The sequence below is a fragment of the Rattus norvegicus genome, chromosome 4 (genome assembly GCF_036323735.1).
Source record: "Rattus norvegicus strain BN/NHsdMcwi chromosome 4, GRCr8, whole genome shotgun sequence".
Classification (NCBI taxonomy): domain Eukaryota; kingdom Metazoa; phylum Chordata; class Mammalia; order Rodentia; family Muridae; genus Rattus; species Rattus norvegicus.
In genome coordinates this window covers 67,115,827-67,134,266 of record NC_086022.1, presented here as the reverse complement: position 1 = coordinate 67,134,266, position 18,440 = coordinate 67,115,827, and the positions used below count along the sequence as shown (strand labels likewise).

Here is an 18,440-nt window from a genome sequence, read left to right as displayed (position 1 = left end):
TCCTAGCTGCCTAAGGATGCTCAGGCTGTTCCTGGCTTCCTTCAGATGAAGATGTAGAACTCTCAGCTCCTCCTGCACCATGCCTGCCTGGATGTTGCCATGTTCCCTCCTTGATGATAATGGACTGAACCTCTGAATCTGTAAGCCAGCCCCAATTAAATGTCAGTTATAAGATTTGCACTGGTCATGGTGTCTATTCACAGCAATAACTAAGCAATAACCCAAACTAAGACATTCACCATTAATTATACACTAGAAGCTTGGGATACTGTAAAATTATTCTTTTATGGGACCTGATATGATGGTATAAGGCTTTAATCCCAACACTTGAGAGACAAGTTTTAAAAAAAGATTTAAAAATTCTTTAGATTGTGGGCAGCAATGCCTTTAATAGAAATAGCTCTCCTTTTCTTGGCAGAGTATTATTTAACCAGGCCAAAGGCAAGCATAAAACTAAAAAATAAACAAAATCTATTTAGTTGGCAATGGCCAACAACTTTTAAAGATTTAAAGTTAATGCTATAAAATTCGAGAGCTTTAAAATTCAGGGCAACTTTAATTTTGAGCTCAAGACTCTCCTGTTAGAGAACAGGATATTCAGAAGTACCTGAGAAACAAACGCAGAGCATCCTGAGAGAGAAAATAATTGAGTTTTCCCAAGTCATCATGAATGTTGATATCCAGCTGATATTGTAAATGAAACAAAAAAAAAATGTGAGCAGTATCAAAACTTAACAGCTTCATAGAGAAAGAAGTTGCCAGATGGTTTCAGTTTGTACTGCATTTTGTAGACAGTGTGCTGTAGCAGATTTTTAGACTGTATCAAAATATAATAGGTAAAAACTTCCAAATAACCTAAATTCTACTGATGATGTTTTTGTTTAACTCCTTTTGGCCTCCAAAGGAGTTTGAGAAATATGCAATTACTCTTTGCATTTATTGGTTACCATATTATCCAAATGAAATATTTTTTAATCATTTTTTTAAAAAATTACTTCCTGTTTTCAAAATCCATCCCAAGTATGTTTACACTGTTATTTTAAAATTTTTGTTATGTTGTACAAAAATGTAAACTTTAAAAATGAAGTTTTGGTAATTATAAATAAAAATATTATTATTACTATTATTATTATTATTGCTTTAGCTTAACCTTGAAAACATATACAGGAGGCTAAATAAAGTGTGCCCCTGTATAGTGAATTACATTTGTACTTAGTATGACTACAAGTACAGTTTTGAGCACATTGCAAAATTTGATAATTTAAATGCCAGAAAATTAACTTGCATTCCTTAATTATCTTTAACAGTTTACAACAAGTTTGTGGCTTTTACAATTACTGTAATTTTATAACTTTATCCCTATTGAGTTTGAACCTTAATAATTTATATTTAAGATTTAATTGAAAATCCGTTAACATCAAAAAATAAAATAAACATTTAAACCACAAATTCAGCCTATACAGAGACTAGGAACTTTATTTTTTGACTTGTTCATACTGTACCATTACAGAATATCAGGTTGTTTTTGTTAAATGACTCAATTTATCCAAACAGTTAAACCTTAAATTAACTAAGTAACAAAGACAAAGAGGCTAGACATTGATCTTTAAGTCAGTTTCTGGTTGCCTAACTAGACCTTAGGAATTTATAAACCTTACTTATCAGATATATTTTATTTATCAAACACCTGATGTTTCTTATTTAAAATTCCCTTGAAGTCTAATGTTGAACAGTTAGCAAAGACTGAAGTAGTTAAATACACATCTCTAAGTCGGGTTTTGTTAACCTGAAAAGACCTTTATAACCTTAGGAATTTATCATTATATAAAAACTCATACTAATCCAAAGTATTTTGCAGGCCTGTTGTGGCCTACTTAGTCTAAACAGGAGATAAGTGATAGGCCAGAGGCTCAGCAGGACTGATACCTTTATAGGTGCTGCCTATAAATACAGTTTTTAAACCTTTAGCCATTTATTATGAGCCATCATGTGGTGGCTGGGAATTAAACTCAGGACCTCTGGAAGAGCAGTTAGTGCTCTTAACCACTGAGCCATCTCTCCAGCTCCATTTGTTGTAAGTTTCAAGCTAGTTTTTGTTATAGATTTTACACATTTTTTTTCTTGTCCTAAGATACAAAGTTTAAAGTTAAAAGATTTTTTAAGAATGAAAAGTAGAAAAGGCTTAGAGATTTTTTCATCCATTCATTGTATTACTTTACATTTATAACCTCTTTGTAACACTTCTTTTCTTTCAAGTTAGACCAGGTTACATTGCTAGTATTCTTGTACCTTTTATGTACAAATTTTTATCAGAGGTGAGTTAAAATATTTAATGACTGAGAAATGTCTAATAATCAAAGTTGATTGAATACATTGGGTTTAAACTACGTACAATCTTTTCTGTGGAGCACGTGGAAGTGTATATAAAAGAGATGCTCTTTGTCCTTTTGAAGAACCGCCTGGAAAAGCATTAGGAGAAACCCCTACAGAATTTTTAGATGTAATTTAGGTAATAACCACGGGGTATCTTCAAAAAAAAATTTAAAGGGGATCTTTGGAACCAAATTGTTAGTAGTGACAGGCAGGTAAGGATTCTATCAATTTGATAGGGCCCCAAATTCTTCGTAAGTAATTGAGAGTCCATTGTTTTAAGCTGAGAGGCTGATGGAAATTTTGTGGTAGAGAAATAATGCATCCTAAATAATTATAAGGTGGTTGCTTTTGTCCTTTCTCTGGAGCTGTGTTTAAATTTTCTTCTCTTAGTTTATTTACCATGAAAGTTAAACACTCATTTAAGTGTTGATTAGACCAGCAGAAGGGAATGCCCTTGGTACCCTGAACAACCCTTACGTTAGGAAGCTTAAGCAGCGCTGGCTTAGGTACTTAGACCTCAGTTGCCTTTGTTGCTGTACTAAAAGTTGGGCCTGTTTTAATTTTTACCCAGGAAGGGACTATTGACTGATCTGTACTGAGTTATTTCCACTGTGAGGAAAACAAACAAAACCCATACAGCCAATGGAAGAGCAGTCTTAGCTCACACTGGGAGTAGTAGGGTCCCGCCCACCACTCTTTGGAATTTGCCCTACATTATCAGGACCTGGCTGTGGAAAGGGATCTGTGGAAAGGAATGCAGGCAAAGGGCTTTGAGGTCTAGCCAGATTGCCCAGGAGGGTGAGCCCTGAAGTGACTCTGTGACCACTAGGAAGCTTGACTGTGCCTGCCCTGCCAATAACTGTGTCTAAATAACTGTGTCTAGCAGAAAATTCTCTCTCTCTCTGTCTCTCTGTCTCTGTCTCTCTCTGTCTCTGTCTCTCTCTGTCTCTCTCTCCTTCTCTCTCTCTCTCTCCCTCTCTCTCTCTCTCTCCCTCTCTCTCCCTCTCTCCCTCTCTCCCTCTCTCCCTTTCTCCCTCTCTCCCTCGCACCTCTCCCCCTCTCTCCCTCTCTCTCTCTCTCCTGGGAGAGTTTAAGCAAGACATTACTCCAACTTGTAAAATCTCTCTTTACATGGACTCTCTTCCTATTCCTTCCTATGTGTATGAAGTTGCATAGCTGTTGTTCCGAGTAACGAGCTCCTCTGCATCTTAACACGTGTCTCAACAATTGTACGAAAGGCTGTGTTTCCAAAGACTGAGGAACGCTCACGTTAATACTTCATCCTCTCACTCACATGGTCATGGTGCTTGTGTGAAAGACCCAAGTTTCCTAAACCCTGGACCTCTGTCTAAAGGAAAATGTTCTTACCTTCTTCAAGGGTTGTATGCCCCACATTCAGTGTCAGCTGTGAGGGTCCCTGCAGTCATCGTGGTTAGCAGAGAAACGAACCAGGTGAGGTAAGAATGAAACTCGGTTCAGCCAAACTCAGTTAGCTGGTGCCAAGTCAAGCTTCTTGGAGTCTGACACCATGTTGGTTTATTTTAGCCATATTTAAGCACACCACAATTTTGGGGAAAAGTTTGGTGTGGTAATAATTATGACTGATAATAGCGAACTCAGCCCCAAGTGTGAAACAAACTTGAGACATGTTTACTTTGAGACTCTTTACAAAATATTTTTGGCTTCTTCCTTAAAGGTAGGTTCTGTTGACCCAGAAACAGTGCTCCAGATTTAGGGCCTATGGAGAATGACTAAGGTAAACAGAATGCCTGTGGGTATCAGGGTTGGCCTGGCCTAAGATGCTGTAGAAATCACTTACAATACAAGTGATGTGACATCTCTCATAAGGATGGGCTCGATGGACTTAGAAACAATATTCAAGATTTAGGGGATAGAGTGTGGGATAAATGAAATATCAATACTGGCGGATACAGCTGAAGCCTGGCCCTACAGATAGCAAGGGGTCACTAGGTAGCAAACCACAACCTTTCCCAGCACTCTGGAGGAAGGCAGGTAAACATCCTTTTCCTTTGATGAGCTGAGCCTGCATGCTTAATTTTTCCTGGCTTTTCCAGTGCTTATCTGTGTGCACAAGGGCCCCTTGCCCTCCAGATATAATTAGTATGCATAGTTAATGCAATCTCACCTTTGCTGGGAGTCTCCAGGTAGCTCCATTTGTCCAAAGCACTTGGCACATTGTTTCCATTACCTTGCCTGAATTTCCCAGTCTTTCCCAGTAGCCATGTGTGACTTCTTAAGAAAAGCATGGTAGCTGAGAATGAGGACTTTCAGAGTCAGTGTGCTGGGACTTTCAGGGTCAGTGTGCTGGTAATAAATCCTATCTGATGTTCAAGGGACCAAAAGTCTTACTCTCTTTAACAGAGCCAGGTCATGGAGGAGAGAGAAAACTTTCGGCAAAGATCTGCTAAGACCACACCATTCGACATGCTGACAGGGATGAAGGAAAATTTCATCAGGCCTAACAAGTAAATGAAGAGCTATAGACAGTCATTGGCAGCTGAGGGAGGGAGGGCCGGCTGTTTGTTTTTTTAATGATGAGACCCCAATCCTAAGTGGTTATTCCAAAACTCATGAAAATAAAGGCAATAATAATTGGAGTCAGTAGGTTTCACACACACACACATACACACACACACACACACACACACACACACACACACATACAAGGTAGGGGGAGAGAGAGAGAAAGAAAGAGAGACAGAGAGAGACAGAGAGACAGAGACAGAGACAGAGAGACAGACAGACTCACACACAAAGAGACAGACAGACACACAGATACACAAATGTATATACATATGAATGATGAGGTCATAAATTTGAGAACGGGTTGATTGATTGGGGACATGGGAGAAGCTGAAGGGTAGAAATAAATCTATATCGTCTTGTCTGTTAAATCCTCATCTGACAAAAGGCCTATGATTATCAATATTGTTGCAAAGACACCAAGTCCATATCTCCTTTTCAAAAGGGAAGCTTCCTCAAAGTCTCTCCCCAGCTTTGGCCTCAGAGGAGAGTCACAGCAAAGCAGAACCTGGGCAGTGTGATTGATTGTTTAAACGACTGTAGCCACTGTGACACAATGTTCTTTGGAGCTGTGCCATGTTATTCACTCTGTGGACAACTAACTAGTTTTGCTTCTTTGTTTTAAAAGGACTTGCTTGTACCTACTGCACACCTTTAATTTCAGTTCTTCAAGAGGTAGAGGCGATGGATCTCTGAACTCCAGGCCAGTGTGGTCCACAGAGTGAGTGCCAAGAGAGCCAGGGCTACACAGAGTAACTCTATCTTGAAAAATCAAAAATTACAAAAGAAAAGAAAAATTATATATATACACACTCATGAGGCCAAAGAGGGCGCCAGGTGCCCTGGAGATGGTGCTGCGAATCAAACTGGGGTCCTTTGCAAGAGCACCAAGCATGTTTAGTCCCTGACCTGTCACTTTAATCCCCTGTTCTGGTTTTTGTTTCTTACTTTTTTATTGATTCTTTGTGAATTTCACATTATTCACTCAGTCTTACATATCTCCCCATCCTTTCATATCCACCCTTGCCTTTGAAACCTCCTCACATAACACAAACAAAAAACAAACAAAAAGAACATCTCTCTGTGGAATCTGCAGTGTATCCCATAGTACACCCTTTTGCCCAAACAGGGTTACTTGCAAATGTTCATTTCAATGAGTCATTGGTCTGGATTGAAGCCTCTGGCTTCTGCTATCAATCCTGGATCCTCATGGGACGCCTCTCAGTTACCTTGTTGCTGCCCTGTGTCATGGAGACCCTACGGCTTTGAATCTGCAGGACTGGTGACAAGCTGCAGCAGGTCATAGACAGAGTGGATGTTGGGGTGGGCCAACTCAGAGTCCTGAATCTAAGCATGTGTGGTAGCTGAGTTCGTCAGCCCAGCCATTCTCCTGTGCTCCTGCCAGCAGGGCCAGCTCTCCCTCACACATACCAGCAGGGACAGATCTACTGTGCTGCCCAGGCAAGAGTCTGGTCTCACCCTCCAGTCCTCTTAAATGCTACATCTAGTGAAGAGAAAGGTCAGCTCACCTCACCCACTCCCCCTCTACCAGGACCAGTTCTTCTGTGTTGCCCAGGCAAGGTGAAGGGTCCACTCTCCCAAGTCCAGTTCTGTTTCTTAATTTCTCTTTCAATTAAAGTTTAAAGCATTTGTTACTCAGCAACTGAACATATCAAGGTATCAAATAAACAGGGTCTACAGATGGAAAAAAGTCCCAAAAGGACTGTGCTTGTGTTTCAGGAATAAATGTCATCCTGATACTCTGCCTTGGTTTTGGCTTCACAAATCTGATCCCTCTTTTTAGTTGTCTCCTGTTGAGGGGGATGGAAGGTAAGAAATATTTTTTTATTATATTATAGTACTTTGCTCTGTGATATGTGAAGACATTTTTATGGCTGTGGGGTTAGAAGATGGATATGTCTGGACACTGGTCAACTAAAATGTGGAGCGCAGTGTTATTTTGATGAAAAACAACCACAGCTGTTAGAACATGTATTATAGAAACTGCATTGCGTTAAGAAACGTGGGCCCAAACCTGTAAGCGTTATTCGTTGAGTTTTTGTCAGGCAAGGTCAGGATCCTCCCATCTACGGTAGCAAACATTACAGCACTCTGTGCTATTAAAGAATGATCAGTATGGACTAGAGCTCTAAACCTTAGGTACTTGAGCTTACCTTAAAGGCCATGGGCATCTCAATGATATAAAGGTCTATGTAATCTAGCTTGAGGGTCTGCAGGGTCCTTTCCAGGGCTGGGCGGACCATCTCTGGATCATGGTCTGTACTCCATAACTGAAAGAAAATCAAGAAGGCTAGTGAAATACTGTCTACTACTTCCACATTCACATAGTAAAACCTTTACACACACGCCATCCGCTCCTTTCACATCACGGAAGTATGTTTACACTTGAGGGTAGGAAGACTCTCTTGACACGGCTATGACAGTCCATGGGTCAGCAGTCTCATTTGGTCTCACACCCCAGGGCAATTTTGCCAATCCTTGCTAAGGCTTTACTCTGAGTTCAAAGTGTTGGATGGTGGATGAGTAAGGTCAAGTTTTCATGCCAGTGCAGAAAACAGAGTGGTAATCAGATAAATTAGTACATCTTCTTGTAGTATAAATTTTGCTCCAGAGTTTTTGGTGCATTTTGGGGGGGGGGGTTGACCTTATATATTTATCATAGGATATAAAATTGGAAAACCAGACTCTCCCAGTTTTTTTCTTGTCTCAAAAGCAAAGAAAAAAAAAACCAGACATAGTATTGCAGGGTATTTGATCACTCTGTGAATCCCAAGATTGTGTTATTTACTGAAAAGCCTAGTTGTTGTAGGACTCAGCCTTACACACACTTTAAATCCCTCTGGCTGGAATACAGACATGACTTTAATCCTAAACAATGAAAGTAAAGTTGGTTTGAAGAAAGAAGTAACACGTGTTTGAAAGTGATGTCTAATTGCGTGGGAGACAAAGTGAATCAGCAAAAGATTTGAGAGAGTATGACCAACTCTCACAAGAGAGAAAAGGGAAGCTACTTAAAAGAGCAGTGCAGAGAGAAAGGACAAGGTAGTTTTACCAGAACAGTTTTACAGAAACAGGCTGCAGAGAGAGAACAAGGTAGACCAGGTGAAGACAGACAGACCCAGAGAATGAGAAGGAACCAGATTAGAATAAATTGCCAAAGTTATTATGAGACCAAGCAGAGCGATTCAGAAGCTGAGAGAAGCCACATTGAATCAGTCTGCTTGGAGAGAATTTTGAGCCTAAATAGCTGAGTTGAATCAGCCAGCCAGAGCTCAGAAATAACTAGAAAGGGTGAGCTTATTCAGTGGTAAGTCTCAGAGGCTGAAAACATGTTAGACCTAGGTAAGGCTGTATAGAGGCCAGAAACTTCCAGGACTAGGCCTAAGTTAGCAGATTGAGGCAAGAAGCCTCGGAGACTTGACGATTAAACAGGAGAATAAAAGCCACATTTACAACACAGTGACATACATCTGTGATATTAGCTGCTTGGGAGGTTGTGGCAGAAGGGTGGAAAGTTCAAGGCCTACCTGGACTACAGAGTTCTAGGCCAGATTTGACAACTTGGCAAGACTCTGTCTCAAACTATAGTTTAAAAAAGGATTAACTGGGGGAGGAAGAGGCTGATGAGGTAGTTCAGTCAGTAAAGGGCTTGGCATACAAGTATGAGGACCTCAGTTTAATCTCCTGGCCTCATGTAAAAGAGCCAGGCTGGGTAGGACATGCACAATTACAGTGCTGGAAAGGAAGAGATAGGTCTTGCTGGCTAACTAGCCTAACCTGAATAGTGACCACCAGATCTCAGCAAGAGACCCTGTCTCAAAAACACAAGGTGGATAGCTATGAAGGAATGACAGCTGAGGTTGGCTTCTGGCCTACACAGTCACACACACACACACACACACACACACACACACACACACTCACCCACCTACCTATATATACATGAACATGCATATGTACACATCTACACATACTATTAAAAAGATTGGAATGTAGCTTAGTGAGTCAGTGCTTGCCTGGCATGCACAAGGTCCTGGGTTCAAACCCTAGTAATAGGGAGAGGGAGCATAGGATAAAAAAAGAAAAGAAAAGAAACATAAAGGGGAGAGAGAAGAGAAAACTATGCGTCCGTTATCACCATGGACTCTATTGGCATTATCGCTGCCGTTCCGTCTAAGTATGTTTTCTATCTTGATTTCCTTTTCCTTTACTTTCTGTGATGCTGTGGGTTGAACCCAGGGCCTAATCATGCCAGGTAAACTCTCTACCATTGAGCTACAGCCTAATCCCTTCCTAACATTGGAGATAACGTCCTGTTAAGTTACTTAGTCTGTCTTAACTCCATTTCTCGCCCAAGCTAGAACATTGAGCTGTGATCCCTTTGCCTCGGCCTCCTGAGTAGCCTGGATTATAGGCCCTCTTTAATGTTCTTTTGTTCAACAAGGACATACAATATTAGTTTGTGCTAGGTACAGTTCAAGTGCTTTGCAAATACTAATCCGCGAGCTTAGGAAGTGCTTGACTTTATCATTTCCACCTTACATAGGGAAAACAAGGTTCATAAATGCTAAGTACCTCACAGCTGGGCCATACAGCTATTTTTGTAAGTATTATTTGTATTATTTGCTGTGGGAAACATGTTCTAACATGGGCAACTGCCTTAGTGACTGTTCTATTGCCATGAAGAGACACAGAGACTAAAGCAACTCCTGTAAGCGAAAGCATTTAGTTGGGACCTTGCTTACAGTTTCAAAGGCTTAGTCCATTATCATCATGGTGGCGAGCACACAGGCATGGGACTGAAGCAGTAGCTGAGAGCTTTACTTACTGCTCCACAGAGAGTATCGAAACCTCAAAGTTTACTCCTAGTGACACACCTCTTTCAACAAGAACACCCCTCCTCAAACCCCCCCCCCCCAATCCTTACAAAGAGTTGGCAGACTGGGTACTAAGCATACAAGGATATGAGCCTATGGGGTTATTCTCACCCAAACTACCACAAAAATCTACCACAAAGTCTGTGCACTCACCCTACCTCATACTGCCCCTGGGTGTTGGTAAAGCTGCAATGAAGGCAGACGTTTATGGGCCAAAGCCACCAGCCCTTCCATGAACTCAGTTACACATGGCCTTCTGTTTACTTAAACACATATGTCAATATGTGTTTAATTGATATACGTGTATACACAGGTATATTGTTTTTAGCAAATTAAAGGATCCCAAAGGATAATTTGCCCACCACCTCCTCTTTCCCCAACCCCTTCCTTCCTTTGTTGTTTGCCAGTGTTTGATTAAGATCATATCTGGGGCCTTGTGCACACTAGGTGAGGACTATCTTACTGAGCTCTGCCCTCATCCTATGCCCCATTCACTGTATCTACATAGTAAGGCATGACTCACCTTTCCACAGTAGAAAATCTCTTCCCTCTTTACCTTCCCTTCTGCCACCTTTTCTCTGATGGCCTCACCAACTTCATGTTCATTTCGGTAGACGTAGGCCCCATCAATATGCCGGTACCCCTCGTCAATAGCTGTCTTCACTGCTATAAAGGTCTTGCCGGGTACCTTACGAGATAAGGGGGATAAATGTGAGGAGGACAGAAATGGGTTTTAAAGGGAAATACCATGATCCATTGATGTATAGCTCACAGAACAGTCCCCAACGCCATACTTTGATGATTGGAAGATCGTAGAGGTAAGAGAAACTGTGGTGGACTGCCTCATTCAGCATTCCATCTATGCTCTCTGGGCTTGGCACTGGAGCTTCAGAAATGTGATTTCACCAGTATTGCCAAAGCAGTGTGCAGAGCCCAAGGTCTGGACATGAATGATATGGGTTCACATTCCAGCCCTGGGCCTTGGCACACTAACCTGGAGTGATGTATTGTTCCATCTCCTTTTCCCTGTCAGCGGGCTTAACTGGTATTGATTTTGTACTGTGAGGGTTATGTTAGAAAAGGCATGCAGTACAGAGTTCTGGGCACACCATTAAGTGTTTAGAACACTTAGCTATTATTTTTTAAAGGTACATTTATAACTCCATACTGTCTGATGGACACATCTGTCTCACGAACTTTTCCATTACATTAGTAAGTACCGTGTGAACGTGCATCAGATTCATGACATTGATGTGAGACTCTAGAGTTGAACAAGCAGGTCTTTTCTAATAAACTTCTCAGGCCCAGGGAGAAAGATTACAGAGTGTCAGCAGGACAAGAGGCTGTGTGTGAACATGTGTAAGTTAGGGTGTCGTGAGTGGGAAGAGGTATCCTTTGAGTTGATCCCTCAAAGTTTACTAGAGGGGACTGGAAAGATGACTCAATCGATAAACTGTATAGCATGGTAACACGGGGGCCTGAACTTGGATCCCCAGCCCCCACATGAAAGCCACACATGAAAGGGGTGACTGTCTCCCCAGTGCTGGCTTGAGGAGCAGAGATAGGCAGATTGATTCACAGAGCTCATTGGTCAGCCACCGCAGCACCTGGTGAGCTCTAGATTCAGTGGGAGACCCTATCTTTAAAAAAGAACCGGCCCAACTTGAGACCCATCTCATGGCAAGCACCAGTCTCTGACACTATTAATGATTCTCTGTTATGCTTGCAGACAGGAATCTAGCATGGCTGTCCTCTGAGGGCTCCACTCAGCACCTAGCTCAGACAGATGCAGACATGCGCAGTCAAGCAGTTGATGGAGCTTGGGGACTCGTATGAAAGAATAGGGGAATCTGGAGTTCTTGGTTTTGACTAGACTGGCTGGCCAATGAGGAAATGGAACCCGCCTGTCACTGCCCCCATAGCACTGGAATCAGAGGCACATGCCACCATGCCTGGCTTTTTACGTGCGTGCATGAGTATGTTGAGTGTGTGTGTGTGTGTGTGTGTGTGTGTGTGTGTGTGTGTGTGTGTGTGTGAATTCAGGTCCTCACATTTGTGAAGCAAACACTTGTGTACCCACTGTACCTCTCTCCAGCCTTACATCATGATCTCCACGTAGGGAGAGTGGTGGTTGATGGGCTGGATTGACAAGCCAGCTAACCTATAAAGGCTTGGCGTGTAAGGTAAGGAATGAGGAATTTGTAATTGATAAGGAGCAGGAGCATGTGTGATCACACGTGGACTTCATAAAGAGCGCTGCTCCTCTGACACCCTCGCTTTGAGCCTGCTTCCCAGACAATGCCCACCTGTTTTTTTCCACCAGGCTCACCACCTTGAGGGGCAGCATCACCACAGAATCAAAGCAACTCAAGGAAGCAACCATGTGGGAACCTTTCTGTGTGGTGATTTTGATTCTTCTCCTTTCACTGTTTTCAGATATTAGGCAGAGGTCTAGAACCAAACTCCACCTTCCCTGACTCCACAGTTAATGAGTCTGTTTCCTCTTAGAATTTAAATGCCTACATAGCAGGACAACTCTCTTCATATTGGAAGCTTTTATAGACTCATGCTTACAGGTGAGTCTAGCCTACAGGCAACAGACCACATCTGGACAAAGAACCATCAATGCATCGCTCCACAAACTCACAGACTGATAATGTTGTGACTTTATTTTCAATCTTTTAAAGCATGTACTCTGTGGATGATGACATCATGTCGCAATGGAAAAATCTCAAATTAGATATACCCCCGTGGCAGGTATTCATTAGACACTTGCTAGACTGAACTAAAAATTCTTAAATAAAAAAGTAATTTGTAAATCATAAACTCACAAGTTCCGAGTCCCTTGCTTCACTCTGGCAACTATAAAAACATTAAAAGGTGACCAGAGAGAATTCGACCTTTGATTTAAAATCCATTTAGGCAGCCCTTCCCCCCACCCGCCCTCCTACACACACACACACACACACACACACACACACACACACACACACACACACACGTACCGGTCTAGGGTCTGAGTAGGTTCCAAGCCCGATGATCGGAATGCTGTTACCATCATTTAGGGGTATGTGGTGGTTTGCAGTGCTGAGGTTCATTGTAGAGAAGGGATCTGAAGCTTCAAGTAGTGATTCTGAACAGGACAGAAGTACAAATAGAAAAGGTATCCCAGGGCCTATGGCATAAAAGAACCGAGCACTGGGAGGAGGAGCAGGGCGGGGAAAAATGATAAACAAACAGATTTCTCAATCTCCCTGAAAATTCTAGGTAGTGGGTTTTTTTTCATTTATTTTCTTTCTTTTTTTTTTCTTTTTCTTTTTTTTGAACATCCTCAGAGGCTTGAAGCTAGTAAACCTGTTGGTTATGCTTAGTGTTCTGCAAAGAAAAACAGCTTAAGGAAAGCAATCTATCTGGTGTCTGTGGGGGCGGGGATTTGTTGGCAAATAATGTATTTACCCTAAACTTCCTTAAATGATAAAGAAATTAGCTCACTTTGGGTGTGAGGCACCAAGTCTGGATCTCTAAGAATCATGAGGCCATAGCTTTCATGCCTTCATTGAACCTAAATTCCTTCCCAAACACCATTTCCAAATATAGTAGTCCATTTTTCTCTTTCCAAGGTCCACAATAGATGCCTGAAACTGCGCCTACACGCATATATCACACTTTTGTCTTTTCACTTAAAAGTAATCATTGTACAGTTCCTCTGTGGCATTTGAATGACCAGAGTCGTTGATCTCTTGCTTTGAAGTCATGATAAATAAGATCTACTTGAATTCGAACACTTCGGTATTGGAAGAGTCCCTACTTGTGGTGTGGCATGCTTTTAACCCCAAGCACTTGGAAGGCAGAGGCAGGCAGATCTCTAAGTTCGAGGCCAGTCTGGTTTATAGAGCAAGTTCCAGGACAGCCAGGGCTACACAGAGAAACCAGAACAAAGAAAGAAAGAAAAAGAAAAGAAAATCAATATTACATCAATTAATCAGATGCCTGGGGTGGCTACAAAGTGACTAAGAGAGCTGTGTAATCAGCCCTCTGTAACGAAATATCGGAGATTAATCAGCTGTTAAAGAAGAAAGCTTTATTTGTCTCAGTCAGGGGTTTAGAGGTCTTGAGCCCAGGTCACAGACCCTACTCTGGGCCTGTGGCAGCATAGTTGGTGGGAGCACATAGCATACTCCTGCAAGGCGGTCAAACTACAAAGACCAGACTTACTTTGACTAGACTCTACCTCCAAAAAGTCCCAGGACAGAATCAACAGTCCCATCCCAAGAGAAAAACAGGCCAATCACAAAGAGGCCGAAGCAACAGTTACCCGCAGCAAGGCGTACACTCAGTCTTGTAGCTCCGTGTCTGTCATGCGCGGTGATATGGAGGCTTAGGCAGATCCACCACTACTGTGGCCTCGATGGTTTCACTGAACTGACTGCTCACAGCTTTCCTTGTCATTCCATGCCCACGTCATTCCTAAGTCCACAAGGTCTGCCTGGCAGCTTCTGCTCTACTCCGGCAGATTCATTTACAGCCTCAGGGACTCCTTGAAGTGACTCCAACCCTGGCCCCTGCTGCTTCTCAGACCATTTTTTTAAAAAGCTAACGTGTTGGTGACTCCATAACTCTTGCGTTTTATGTGGCTGTTATTCCCATGGGCTATCTCTTTTGCAGAGAGTCCCCGGCTTCTCTTTTCACATCTGAGGTGAGACAAACTTCTCTATCTTCTAAGCCTGCTGTGGCTGTGGTCCGGTGGAATCCCAGGAGGCCCTCAAAGTGTCCTTCTTTTCCTAGTGCCAGGCTCTTTAGCAACCACACTCTGTTTGGCAGCAAGGTTAATTGCACTCCTTTTCTGGCCAAAACTGCAACTTTTCTAATCCTATAGGTTCTCCCTACAAACCTGGTTGAAAGCAACCAGTGACAGCCAGGCTGCAGCCTAAGTTTTCCTATACTAGACAAACCAGGCAAACAAATTCTCCGAGTGGAGCACAGGTAGCCTCCCATCTGATCCCAATGGAAACAATGACTTTATTGGAAACTAGATGGAAGTCCACCTTCTCTGGAGAAAAATGGAATTGCTTTTATAGACTATCTCCTGTATTTGTTGACACTTCCCTCTCTGGGTTTTGACAAATCTGTTTGTGCTGTGTCTTGGATCCCTTTGTGCTGATTTTCCTGGAATTTGAGGGGCTTCTTGATGTGTGAAGTCTTTGCCAGTTATCTTTCTCATCTTCCTCTGTCTTCCCTCCACGGGCTTCTATAACATATGCACTGGGATGCTTGACACTATTTGTTGGGCTTACAAATTTTTCTTCTTCAGTGAGCTGTTTTAACTTTTTATATACATGTAGGTGATTTGTTTACATGTATGTTTGTTCACACAGTATTTGAGGAGGCCAAGAGAGTGCACTGGATTCCCTGGAACTGGAGTTGCAGACCATCATGAGCCACTGTGTGGGTGCTGGGAGTGTAGCTCAGATCCTCTGGAAGATCTCCACTGAGCCATCTCTCCAGCTTCTACAGTGAGCCTTTTATTTTAATTATTGTGCTTTCTTATTACTAAAATCCAAGTTGGGGATGGGGAGATAGCTCACTTGACAACCTGCTTAACTGTGCAAGCATGAAAGACTGGAGTTTGATCCTAGCTAGAAAAGAAAAGAAACATGGGAGTGGTGGTATGCATTTGTTAACTGGGAACAGAGGATGCAGAGCCCAGTTGTCAAAACCCAGGTAGAAGTTAAAGTTGCCTCAAAAAGGAAGGTAGATGGCTGCTGCTGAAGGATATCTGAAGCTCATCTCTGGCCTCCACTTGTGTACACATACACATGTACTCCCTGCCCTGCCTGAACGCACCCACACATTAATGTGCATACACACACACACACACAAACACACACACACACACACACACACACACACTCCCTACACACGTACACCCACAGCACACAAAAGAATTAATACATTTTCAAGGGAGATTTATTTCTATGGGTGTAAGTGTTATGTCTGGATGTACAGGCACTGGATCCCATGGGACAAGTTATGTGAGCCACCATGTGGGTGCTGGGAATTGAACTCAGGACTTCTAGAAGAGTAGTCAGTGCTCTTACCTGCTGAGCCCTTTCTCCAGCCCAATAAATACACTTGAAAATATAATTAGGATAAATGTTTAATTTCTTTGAAGAAATTTTATATGCATTACTCACTGGATGGTGTATGTTCTTGTCCCTCTTTATAGCTTCCTACATTCATTCTGGCTGTGAGGAGGTTAGAGTCTTTTGCTGTCATTGCTCTGAACATAACACCAATGAGTATAACATCTGGGGCCTCTTTGCATTGGTTTCTCTACTCTTTACATTTGAGTATTGGATTCTCCTTGTTCACGTTCTTCAACATGGACTTAGATTATATTGAGGACTCTTTGAAAATTAAGTTGCAGGATTAGTTCTGAGTCCTGTTGTATACTATAGATTACAAAATCCCACCGGCTTCTGCACTATGGTGTCCTGTCTGCTCAGTTCTCAACCCCTGATTAATCTTTCAATCCATCCTTCATACAAATGGCCTGATACCCAGTCTGAGGCAGTGGTCCATCTGCTAGTGACTTCTCAAAGCCTTCATTGTGCTGAGAGTCAGATTCCTATGTCCTCCATTACTTCAAGTCATAAATAACCTTCCTTGTTACTTTCTAGTATTTTCTTTTCCTTTAAGATTTGTTTTAGTTATGTGTGTGTGTGTGTGTGTGTGTGTGTGTGTGTTAGAGAGAGAGACAGAGACAGAGAGACAGGGAGACAGAGAGATAGAGAGACAGAGAGATAGACAGACGGACAGACACGGAGACAGAGACAGAGACAGGTGTGGATGTCCATAGAAGCCAGGGGAGGTCATCAGATTCCTTGGAGCTAGAGTTAAAGGCAGTTATAGCTATCTGATGTGGGAGCTGGGAAGCAAATTCTAATTCTTTGCAAGAGCCGTGTGCACTCTTTTGTGTGTTTGTTATTGTTTGCAATATATCCTGACTGCAGTTTCCTCTCCCTCCACTCCTCCCATCCCCTTCCTGGACAGTTCCAAGATCCATGCCTCCTCTGTTTTCACTCAAAACAGAACAGGCAGACCTCCCAGAAACATGTACTGAACATAGCATAACAAGACACAATAAGACTAGGCACAAACCCTCATAGCAGGACTGGCTGAGTCAACACAGTAGCAGTAAATGGGTCCCAAGAGAAGATGAAAGAGACAAACATTCTTACTCCCACTGTTAAGAGTCCCACACAAACACCAAGCTACCAACCATCACATATACGCAGAGGACCTACCACAGACTCATGCAAGCTTCACGATTTTCATTTCTGTCTCTGTGAGCCCCTGTGAGCCCCTGTGAGCCCCTGTGAGCCCCTGTGAGCCCCTGTGAGCCCCTGAGAGCCCCTGTGAGCCCCTGTGAGCCCCCGAGAGCCCTGGTTAGTTAAGTCTGTGGGACTTGTTCGCCTGCTAGCCTCCACCACTCTGGCTCCTACATTTCTTCCTCGCCCTCTTCCATGGGGTTTCTGGAACTTCAAGGGGAGGAGCCTGATGGAAATCTCCAATTTCCCCCCCTTCCCCCCTAATGCTTCCCCATGGCTCTCTGCATCTGATCCTATCAGCTATGGGCAGTAGCCTCCTTGATGACTGTTGGGCTAGGCACCAATCTATGAATATGTAAGAATATCATTTGGAATCATTTTATTCATTTTGTTGTTGTTGGGTTTTGTTGCTGTTGTTTTTATCATGGGTCTCTGGGCTTTGCACCCTCTAGTTCCTGGTCATCCAGGCAATGTCAGGAATTGGCTTCCTCTGTGCCATGGGCCTTAAATTAGGCCTGTCATTGGTTAGCTACTCTCATGTGTTCTTTGCCTCCATTGCCTCAATACATATTGCAGGGGGAATACATTATAGGCCTAAAATTTTGTGGGTGTCCCACTCCCATATTCAAAAGCCTTGCCTGATATGATGGTTTGTACATGCTTGGCCCAGGGAGTGGCACTATTAGGAGGTGTGGCCTTGTTGGAATAGGTATGTCACTGTGGGTATGGGCTTAAGACCCTCATCCTAACTTCACCTGCACCATGCCTGCCTGGATGCTGCCATGCTCCTGCCTTGATGATACTGGACTGAACCTCTGAACCTGTAAGCCAGCCCCAATTAAATGTTGTCTTTATAAGATTTGCCTTGGTCATGGTGTCTGTTCACAGCAGTAAAACTCTAACAGAGACACCTGATTACAAAGGATGGCTGGTTCAGGCTCCAAATCCTACCTCGCTAGAAGTTTTCAGTAGGGTTACCCTCATAGAACCCCAAGAATTTTTACTGGACTAGGTTTCCACATCCCCCCACCATCCCTCACTCCCAAACCAAATGCCCTTCAATTCCAATCCTTTCTCCTTCCCCTGCCTGATCTCTTCTGTTCCCATCCCCATGCACCCTTAGTCCATTCACAAAATTTACTCTATTTCCCCTTCCCAGGGAGATCCATGCATCCCCTTAGAGCTCTCCTTTTTACTTATTTTTTCTGGGTCTGTGGTTTGAGGCATGAGTATCATTGATTCAATGTTGGGAGCTGCCTCAAGATGGTGGAAGCAGCCTTCATGTTAGAAAGCA

General features: G+C 42.7%; 1 protein-coding gene across 3 annotated transcripts in view; it reads right to left on the bottom strand.

Annotated features, from left to right (window-relative positions):
- Positions 1-12,979, bottom strand: part of Akr1d1 (aldo-keto reductase family 1, member D1) — a 33,256-nt gene extending 20,277 nt beyond the window's left edge. Inside the window, exons 1-3 of one of the 3 annotated variants that reach the window (XM_039106993.2) lie at positions 12,821-12,979; positions 10,339-10,503; positions 7,092-7,208 (exon numbers count right to left, since the gene is read on the bottom strand). In XM_039106993.2, coding sequence (XP_038962921.1) covers positions 7,092-7,208; positions 10,339-10,503; positions 12,821-12,913 — 375 coding nt within the window. In that variant the 5' untranslated portion in view covers positions 12,914-12,979. Of the gene's footprint in view, positions 1-7,091; positions 7,209-10,338; positions 10,504-10,609; positions 10,767-12,820 lie in introns of those variants that run through there. The other 2 variants (NM_138884.2, XM_006236285.3) reach the window with 2 other exon arrangements.
- Positions 12,980-18,440: the final 5,461 nt, after the last annotated feature.